General features: G+C 39.7%; 1 protein-coding gene across 3 annotated transcripts in view; it reads right to left on the bottom strand.

Moving 5' to 3' along the window:
• Positions 1-1,515: 1,515 nt before the first annotated feature.
• LOC106602903 (G protein pathway suppressor 2) overlaps positions 1,516-11,007 on the bottom strand; it is a 41,387-nt gene continuing 31,895 nt past the window's right edge. For all 3 annotated transcript variants that reach the window (XM_014195891.2, XM_014195890.2, XM_014195889.2), the window contains exon 12: positions 1,516-2,197. In XM_014195891.2, coding sequence (XP_014051366.1) covers positions 2,117-2,197 — 81 coding nt within the window. In that variant the 3' untranslated portion in view covers positions 1,516-2,116. The remainder of the gene's footprint in view (positions 2,198-11,007) is intronic.

Raw genomic sequence — 11,007 nt, 5'->3', positions numbered from 1 at the left:
CAAGTAAATAATACAAATCTAATTAATTCAAATAATGATTGTAGATAATAGGCAGAATCTACCGCACACCTAAATCAGATTAGTGAAGGCGCCGGAGGCAAATCGCTAAACTGGAGAAACAGGAAAAACTACCCACACACTTCCAGACAGATGCAAATTCATTTTAATAGTAGCTGAGCTTTCGGTCAGTCGACCTTACCTTAAAGTAAATTCAAATAATGAATAAAATCCTTTAAGCCTAAACACTAATGTATCAGTGTAAAATATATTTCTCAGGTAGAAAATGGGACTAATTACATCAAAAACCTTCGAAACCATACGTTTAATTGAAATATGTATAAATTAACACAATTAAATTGCTTGACTGCGTAGCATGTTTATCGAATATCAATGGCAACCTACTCCTGCAATTGAGTCACCCACCTGTCATTGGTGATGCCTGGAAAAGTAGTAGAGAAAGAGGTCTCCATGAGTGTGTTTGAAACTCTGGGGAGATGGAAAGATTGAGAGGTTGCATAGAGATCCATGATAAACAATAGTGAACAAAAGGTGTAAAATTGCTCCTATAATTCTAACTGACTAAAAGCCGGAAATGGAGGTTTGGTCTGAGTATAGTCAAATAGAAGGTCAAAACATCAGGAAAAGAGCATCATTGGTAACCAATTGTATTGCTTGAACAATTTCGGAAGTAGAAATCAACCGTTTTTTTTTTTTAAGTAAAGGAACACCCTCATGAAGACCCCGTTATCTGTGAGGAAAATGTATAAACTTGAAGGATATTAGCCAATAGCCACCATGATTGAATGACAAATATAGGAAACAAAAAAATTGAGTAGCTGACGTGAAATGGAAAAAGCTATATACACGAGAGAAAAAAAGGAAAACGGCCGAATATAACACCCACTCCAAAAGCAACTGTACAAAATTCACATCACCCACATAAAAAGTCAAGTCATCCCAGTGCTTTCAACTACAAGAAAACAGACTCAGTGATTCATTCAAATAACACACTGGTTTCAGTTTCATCAGTCCCATAGCAATGTGAAGAGTAAAATCCAGAAGGGAACGGGTCGAGTCCAAAAACAGTAGGCTATATTTTTATATCTTTGATATCGACCTACTTATTTTCTGTCAAGTTGAAATCTGAAACATGACGAGTCACTGGAGAGCAGGCCATTTTTTCTTCATTTTTCGCGCTCTCCCTCTCTTCCTAACCACTAAAAAGTGCATAATCAACTTCCGCCCTTCTTCTCTCCCACAGACTGACATATATTCAAGACTCTTCTGCATGTGATCCTGTAACAATTTTTTTATGCTTTACTTCTTGTGAATGACCTCTCCTTAGATTCATCGCTGTATGAATAAATGTTTCTATTCCAAGCCATCATCTCAAAGTTCTTTCTTTCGTTTTTACAAAGATTAACACCTTCACTTCCCTCCTACATATCTTGTCACATGTTCTCTTCTTACACATCACCATACGCCTCTACATTAAAAAATAAAAGCCATTGCATGTTTAGTTTAAGTGCAATTTAATAAAATTAGCAGATTTTCATTTAAAAAGTTTATGAAAATATGGCTTCCACAAATACAGCATGTTTAAGTGAATCGAAGAGTTCATCCTTGCAAATGATCATTTCCTCCATGGGCCCTGAGAAGGGTTTACATTTAATCATTTAAAATGTATTAAATAAGATTAAGAACACATTAAGAGTATTTTAAGAGGCTTTCATTATCAGTAAAAAGTGAATAGCACAGAGTACTGAAGCTTGGGTTCATTTGCTAACATATCAACAATGAAAACAGCACCATTGTTTGGAATGCAAATATTATCGTTCTGAATCTACCAATTCTCTCTCATAGTATGTCATGATTGAGACACCCTGTATGAAATAGAAAGCTTACCTACTGAAATTCAGATTTTTATATATAAAAATCAGAAAACAACATGCTAATGCATACTGAAAGTAGTCAATATACATATTATGGGATGTAATGCAACATTTTGGCAGAAGAAACGCTACATTGATGTACTATTTCAGCAGTTGAAGTTGAAGCCTAAATCTGTGTGGAGAATGATGCCAATCCCTAATTGCTGGTGGTGGTTGTGGCCAGTTTACTTGGTGTGGTGGTAGAACCTCTGTCCTGATTGGCTGTGGGAAAGGTAGGCATGCCGAGGAGAGCTCTGAAACGTTGCCTGTAAAAGACAAACAAGAAAGCATGAATAGATCCTTTAGAAACATCATACCATAGAAGTATAATTTAGTTATTCTATTTGTAAGCATCACATGTCTAACTAAACATGAGAATGACTGAGTCAGTCAAATCTAGGGAGCATCTAGCCTAAAAAAAGTGATGAATACTCTAATCCATATTGTGACTAATGTTGATTTTCATGATGTATTCCTAGTATTTTGTCGAAGCCATTACCGTTGGCCATTTGATCTCCCTGGCAGCACCAAGGCTGTATGTAATGGGTTGTGCTGCCCAGGTTTGGGTGCTATGTGATAGGTAGGGCTCTGCATTTAGGGAGTTATTTTCTACCCTGCATTTCAGTCATCCAACCTCAAGAGGCTGATATAGCATCCTCTCACACCACGTGTGAATTAATTGTCAACCCGTGCATACCCTAATTGTATAACGGAATTATTCAATTAGTCCAAAATAAATTCCCAACCATGTGGATTGACTTCAAAAAGGAAATTACTGCCGACACTTATTCCAGAGAGGAAGAGGCAAAGTGGCAGGGTCTCTGCCCAAAATCTGTCCGCGCAGATTGAGCAGACTTAGTCAGCGTTAACCTTTTGGGGCTAGGGGGCAGTATTTTCACGGCTGGATAAAAAAACGTACCCGATTTAATCTGGTTACTAATCCTACCCAGTAACTAGAATATGCATATACTTATTATATATGGATAGAAAACACCCTAAAGTTTCTAAAACTGTTTGAATGGTGTCTGTGAGTATAACAGAACTCATTTGGCAGGCAAAACCCTGAGACATTTTCTGACAGGAAGTGGATACCTGATGTGTTGAATTACCTTTAAGCCAATGCCATTGAAACACACAGGGGCTGATTAATGTTTTGGCACTTCCTATTGCTTCCACTAGATGTCACCAGCCTTTACAAAGTCTTTTGAATCTTCTATGAGATCTGACCGAACAAGAGCCTTGGAACGGTGATGGCCGATTAGACTCTGGCGCGCGAGGTCATGTTGGGTACCCTTGTTCCAAAACGTTTTAAAAGAGAATGCATTCGTCCACCTTGAATATTATTCATGTTCTGGTTAAAAAAGGCACTAATGATTTATGCTATACAACGTTTGACATGTTTGAACGAACGTAAATATATTTTTTCCTCTCGTTCATGAAGTGAAGTCCGGCGGGCTTAGATCATGTGCTAACAACACGGAGCTTTTTGGACATAAATGATGAGCTTTTTTGAACAAAACTACATTCGTTATGGACCTGGGATTCCTGGAAGTGACATCTGATGAAGAGAATCAAAGGTAATGGATTATTTACATAGTATTTTCGATCTCTCCAACATGGCCGTTTGTCTGTATCGCAAAGCGTATTTTTCTGGGCGCAGTGCTCAGATTATTGCAAAGTGTGATTTCCCAGTAAGGTTATTTTTAAATCTGGCAAGTCGATTGCGTTCAAGAGATGTAAATCTATAATTCTTTAAATGACAATATAATATTTTACCAATGTTTTCTAATTTTAATTATTTAATTTGTGGTGCTGACTTGACTGCCGGTTATTGAAGGGAAACGATTTCCTGAACATCAACGCCATAGTAAAACGCTGTTTTTGGATATAAATATGAACTTGATAGAACTAAAAATGCATGCATTGTCTAACATAATGTCCTAGGAGTGTCATCTGATGGAGATTGTAAAAGGTTAGTGCATCATTTTAGCTGGTTTTATGGTTTTGGTGACGCCTGTCTTTGAATTGACAAAACATTACACACAGCTATTGTCAATGTACTCTCCTAACATAATCTAACTTTATGCTTTCGCCGTAAAACCTTTTTGAAATCGGACAACGTGGTTAGATTAAGGAGATGTTTATCTTTCAAAGGGTGTAAGATAGTTGTATGTTTGAAAAATTTGAATTTTGACATTTATTTGGTTTCAAATTTGCCGCTCTTGAAATGCACCTGCTGTTGATAGGGTGCACCACGGTTGGCACGCTAGCGTCCCACATAGCCCCATTAAGCAGACCAAGTGAGGAGTTTTTGTATGGGGGGCAATGAGTGTCGAATTTGGTAAAGATAAAAGTGATTTGCTATTTTGATACAGTAGTTAAGGCTTATTGGATCGAATAGAAGTTTCATAATGCTTAGGTTGTTACGATTGTATTAAATATTTTCTACAAAAGATCATTGTCTAGCTAGAATGTTCCCACTTGATCGCGCCTCCTTCCACCTGCCTTTCGCTTTTGCGGACATGCATTTCTATTGTTTGAGCCCTGTTCCCGGAGAGATACCGTCCTGTAGGATTTCACTCCAACCCTAATCTAGCGCACCTGATTCTAATAATTAGCTGGTTGATAAAATGAATCAGGTTAGTTACAACTGGGGTTGGATTGAAAACGTAAAGGAGAGTAGCTCTCCAGGAACAGGGTTGGAGAACCCTGGTTTGAGGGGTCAGTCGAACGTCTTGTCAATATAATAAATATTTGCTTATTCTCATCAGCACAGCAGCCTACGCTTTATTGCACCAAATTATGTGGCTGTCTCAAGGACATTATCAACATTATATAGGAATTATGGGCATTTTATCAAATAAAATGTTGCTATTTCAGAACAAAGTAGCCTTAATATTTAATTTGTTTTAGAAATAAATTCAGAAGAAATAGTGAAACAGTCTCAATCTTGCATAACAATATGGAAATCAACAAAAATATGTCTCTACTTACTTGTCTATACTTAAACCTGTTGTGGATAGGGGCAGTATTTTCACGGCCGGATGAAAAAAACGTACCCGATTTAAACTGGTTACTACTCTTGCCCAGAAACGAGAATATGCATATTATTAGTAGATTTGGATAGAAAACACTGAAGTTTCTAAAACTGTTTGAATGGTGTCTGAGTATAACAGAACTCATATGGCAGGCAAAAACCTGAGAAGATTCCATTCAGGAAGTGGCCTGTCTCAATTTGTAGTTCTTCTTTTGGTTCTCTATCGAAACTACAGTATCTGAGCTGTTACGAAGAACTTTCTAAGGCTTCCGTTGGCTCTCTAAAGCCTTCAGAAAGCGGATTGAGGCGTCTCCTGTCTCTGGGCAGAGTATACTAGCACAGTTTGTCAGTGGTCTGCCTGGTGACAAAGAGATTGGAGATGCGCAGTCCCGCGACCATGCTGTTTTTTCTTTTCTCTCTTTGAATGAATACACTATTGTCCGGTTGGAATATTATTGCTATTTTATGAGAAAATACCATAAAAATTGATTTTAAACAGCATTTGACATGCTTCTAAGTACGGTAAAGGAACATTTTTTATTTTTTCGTCTCGAAATGCGCTCGCACATTACCCTTTGGATAGTGACCTGAACGCACGAACAAAACGGAGGTATTTGGACATAACTATGGATTATTTGGAACAAAAACAACATTTGTTGTTGAAGTAGCAGTCCTGGGAGTGCATTCTGACGAAGATCAGCGAAGGCAATACAATTTTTCTAATAGTAATTCTGAGTTTAGTGTGCCCCGAACTTGGCGGGTGTCAAAATAGCTAGCCGTGATGGCTGAGCTATGTACTCAGAATATTGCAAAATGTGCTTTCGCCGAAAAGCTATTTTAAAATCTGACATAGCGATTGCATAAAGGAGTTCTGTATCTATAATTCTTAAAATAATTATGTATTTTGTCAACGTTTATGATGAGTAATTTAGTAAATTCACCGGAAGTTTTGGGTGGGAATGCATGTTCTGAACATCACATGCTAATGTAAAAAGCTGTTTTTGAATATAAATATGAACTTGATTGAACAAAACATGCATGTATTGTATAACAATGTCCTAGGAGTGTCATCTGATGAAGATCAAAGGTTAGTGCTTCATTTAGCTGTGTTTTGGGTTTCTGTGACATATATGCTTGCTTGGAAAATGGCTGTGTGATTATTTTGGGCTATGTACTCTCCTAACATAATCTAATGTTTTGCTTTCACTGTAAAGCCTTTTTGAAATCGGACAATGTGGTTAGATTAACGAGAGTCTTGTCTTTAAAATGGTGTAAAATAGTCGTATGTTTGAAAAATTGAAATTATAGCATTTGAGGTTTTTGTATTTCGCGCCACGCTCTACCATTGGATATTGGCGAGGCGTTCCGCTGTCCTCAACAGGTTTTGACATATGGGAATATGCATTACACAAGAAAATGTAGGGGGGGGGGGCGGAATGTAGCCTAGGCTATTTCAGAACAAAGTAGCCTAATTTCTGGTGGCATGCATTGAAACACGTGGCCTTATCGTGGCTTTCTTTTGCAAAAATATTATGTATTTCGAAAATGGTCAATTGTAAACACCATATTAAGGTGTGGGACGTTCATTGCATGACAAAAAATGTGCAGGTCTATTTCATTCCAGTAGATAGCATAATCTGTCCGTCCACAATTTACCTGTGGCAAAATGGTGGCATAACACCAGACAACAGAAAGAGCTGGCTGCTACTATCCCAGAGATGACCTCTGCCCTCGACTTGCAATTAAAACAGTAAATGAATCACTTGCATTGCTCACTTCTAAAGTGGATGCCTATTCAACTAAAGTGGAAAGTCTGGAGAATGACCTGGAAACAGCGCATGCTAAATTAGAAGGGGCAATCAATCTCCTAAAAGAGAAAACAATCACTTGAAAATCACTCCTGTAAATTCAATGTGCGGGTATTTGGACTTGGAACTGGGGCAACCAAACTTCTTTCATGAGCAATGTTTTCTATGAACTGTTAGGGCAGGAGAAGCTGGGTCCCATGCCGCGAATTAACATTGCACACTGCACGCGTCCTCGCCAGAATGGCTCGTTGTATGAATGTACAAATGCACAGTTTTGAAGTCAAAAAGCAAATTGTTCACCTTGCAGCAGAATTGGGGGCTCTGACCTATGTAGAAAAGAGGATCAGCATCTACCCAGAGCTGAGTGCCGAACTGCTAAAACAGAGGGCAACCTACAATGAGGTGAAATCTTCAGCTATGCGAGCTAAATCTGTTAGGCAAGGGGGGTCAGGGAAGGGGGGAATGGTTTACAGGGAGGGTTTTCTGGGTGGAGAACAATCAATGGGTGAATTTCCCTGTGGGTCCTGCTTTTGAGTTACACATCCTTCGGCTTATCAACACTAAAGACAACAATTCTATAATATAACGTTCTTTTCTGAAAAACAATGGCAAAAATAGCAATTCTCTCTTGGAATTTGAAATACCTTATGTCCTATCAAACGTGTCAGCGGTCTGGATATCCTTTCAAGAAACCATATCGATATAGAAATGCTCCAAGAAACACACCTGCTCTAGAAGCATTGCTCGACATTCAGGGTAGCCCGCTGGCCCTGCAACCTCTGCCGAAGCATGCCGGGCCAGTTAATCAAGCTTTCATATCGCCCACTTGGGCCAGTACATTTTCAAACTCCCCCCAAAAATAAAATAAATACATATTCACAATCTCCCTGACGGCTGATGCTTCACACTTGTTATCAACCAGCATTCGGTTTCCAAGTATGGGGGATTTTCAGATGCATGTGTTGTGCATCTCGGAGTGGTGAGTACAATCAATGTGGGCTTGGGGGGAGGCCATTGTGAATGTGTGTGTGAGACTGGGCCATTGTGGGCTTGAGGGAGGCCGTTGCCTAATCCTGTGGGTGTCCCTGGACATTTTTTTGTATCGTTGCTATGGTTACGCCACCAATATAATATATGACCTGAAGTATGTGCCAAGAAGGGGAGGAGAAACCAAGTAAAGATGGCCGTAGATAGACTACAAGTAAGATTAGGAAACAATAGTGGCAGAATACCAAAAGATGTGGATCATATACATAAAGAGGAGTGAATATGTATGTTGTGTCAAACTGAAACTGTCTGGGACCGGCAGTTGCTCCCTCCATGGACCAGCTCGGCTTGTTACTTTGTAATAAAGTCTATATTGAATACACAAGCTCAGGTGTCTAAAAATATATTTTAAGAAGTATTTCCACGACACAAACAAGAATGTCTGAGAATTCCCTCTCCGTCTAGAGTGAGCCCCGCCAGTAGCCTACGTCCTGGATACTCGCGCCAGACCCATCTCAGCAGAGGCAGGAAGCCCATCAATGAACACCGGCACGTGTATTCAAAAGTCCTCCACCTGCCTTTCCGCTTGCTTGTCAAAACATTAACAATATTTATACAAATGTGCCTTGTTTCAGGAAACTATGCTGTGTCACTACTTCACAGGAGCACCATTTAAACTATTTAAAAAATATATACATTTAATCAAAATGCGTTTTTGGGCAGAAATGCCTGAACTTTGATGTACCTTAACACACTTGTATGCCATGTGTAAATATGAATACAATTATTAAGTTTACAAGCCTAGTTGGTTTAGCCACAGAAAAAGACCGCAATCTTCCCGGTAGCAATGATTGGCTGAGATAATGAGTGGGCTGGAAATGCCGAGAGGGGAGTTCGGATTGGTCTGCCATGTAGCACACTTCTGTCTATAATATGAGCTGGTCAGTATGTGTAGGTAATCCTTTTTAAACAAGATATCACGTAGTAGAACTGCATAAGTGTTGCTCTCCACTTTCTGGAGGACAGAGGTTTGAAATCAGTGGAATTAGAGTACGATAGCTAAGGAGATGGACATAATTCTGGCTTTTAATTGCAAATATGCAGACGGAGTCGAAAAGAGAACACACAGAAGGCTCCGGATCACATCTTCAAACTAAGGGCAACCATGTTATCCGTGACAGAGGGAGAAGCGTCCATCCATGTAAGAGAGTCTAGCAAGCTACATTTTTAGATATTACACGCTTCTAATTTTGTCGATTTCAGTTTAAGTTAGTGTACTGTTAGCTAGCTAGCTAACGTTACTTGTATGATCTGTGTAGTAATATTACTCATATCTCAGAGCCATTTGCATTGCTAGTTATAGCCTAATGTTAGCTAGCTAACATTGAACCTGGTTGGGTAGCTACCTGCAGATTCATGCAGAGTAGTAACATTATGAGTTGGGATTATGGTTCATTCTTTAGCCAGCTAGCTACATGTCTAAACAACAGACTCCACTATGGAAGTAACTATTACAATAGAATGTTTATGATGGCATTGCAAAAACTGTCGATAGACGTAACTGGTAAATCCGCTCTGGCTATCTACTCCGATTTCAGAGCATTCTCATCAGACTGCCAGAGTGCAGAATAACTGACGAATTTACAAACGCTCAACACCCGTTGAATATGGCCAGTGCCAGTAAACGTTGGCAAAAAAAGTGTAATTAAATTGTTGCCAGCAGCAGAGTTGCAGTCACCAATGCTCTGGCTAACATAAAAACACCCTAACCAGCTCTGTTAGGGCAAGTAAATTGGTCAGAGTGAGCTGTTCTCTCATTTGTGTATGGAATTAGCTAGCAAGCTAGCCAATGTTAGCCAGTTAGCTTGGGTACTTGACTGCTTTTGTTAGGTCAGAACGCTCGGATCAACCCCTCAACCCAGTGTGCGCTCTGAACACTCCGAGAACGAAACGCTCTGAATTTACGAACGGCCAATCTGACAAAGCTCTGAGTTTCGAACGCCCAGAGCACACTCTGGCACTACAGATAAAATTTATGAACACACCGGTAGTATAAACCAGCCTTTATTCTTGGAAAGCTTTGGTTTTTTAGTACATAGCTTCACATGTGAATCCTTAAAGCCATGGGTGGGTCTAAAGATTAAGAGGGTGAGAATGATTCTGAATGTGTGTAGACAATGAAGAGGGCCAATATTCGAGGGCCATTTTCTCAAAAGTGAGGTTACAAGTTTATCAACTTTCAAAGCAGAATTACTTTCCCATTGTTGCTCAACTGTGGTGTATGATATACCATTTTCTAGCTCCGAGTCTCTACTTTTATCCAATGTAAAAAACACAATTTCAAATTTTGCTACATAAGACCGAATCGAGACGGTCGGTCAGAAATTACTTTTTGGTTAAATACAGAAATAAAAACGAATATTGTAATAATGGTATCCTGCAGTCCATAATTGTTTAGAAACCAGCTATGTAATTTATTTATCAGCTAAAAATGCCGACCGTATTACCTCCAAGAGAATTCTCTTCGGTTAGTCGCAGCTGTGTATATTCCCCCTCAAGCCGATACCGGCCCTGAAGGAATTACACTGGACTTTATGCAAACTGGAAACAACATATCCTGAGGCCGCATTTATTGTATCTGGGGATTTTAAAGCAAATTTGAGGAAAAACGCTACTGAAGTTCTATCAACACATTCACTGTAGTACTCACGCTGGGAAAACACTCGACCACTGCTACACTTTCTTCCGGGATGCCTACAAGGCCCTCCCCCACCCTCCCTTCGGCAAATCTGATCACGACTCCATTTTTGCTCCTCCCTTCCTATAGGCAGAAACTCAAACAGGAAGTCCGTGCAAAGGTCTTTGCAACGCTGGTCTGACCAATCGGAACCCATGCTTCAAGATTGTTCTGATCAAGCGGACTGGGATATGTGCCGGGTAGCCTCGGAGAATAACATTGACGTATAAACGGACACGGTGACTGAGTTCCTCAGGAAGCGTATAGGGGATGTTGTTCCCACTGACTATTAAAACCTACCCAAACCAGATACCGTGGATAGATGGCAGAATCCATGCTAAACTGAAAGCACGAACCACCGCATTTAACCATTGCAAGGTGACTGGGAATATGGCTGATGACAAACAGTGTAGTGATTCCCTCCGTAAGGCAATCAAACAGGCAAAACGTCAGTACAGACACAAAGTGGAGTCGCAATTCAACGGCTCAGACACGAGACGCATGTAG

The sequence above is a fragment of the Salmo salar genome, chromosome ssa04 (genome assembly GCF_905237065.1).
Source record: "Salmo salar chromosome ssa04, Ssal_v3.1, whole genome shotgun sequence".
NCBI classification, from domain to species: domain Eukaryota; kingdom Metazoa; phylum Chordata; class Actinopteri; order Salmoniformes; family Salmonidae; genus Salmo; species Salmo salar.
The sequence above is the reverse complement of the archived record's forward strand: the minus strand, read 5'-3'. Positions and strand labels throughout refer to the sequence as shown.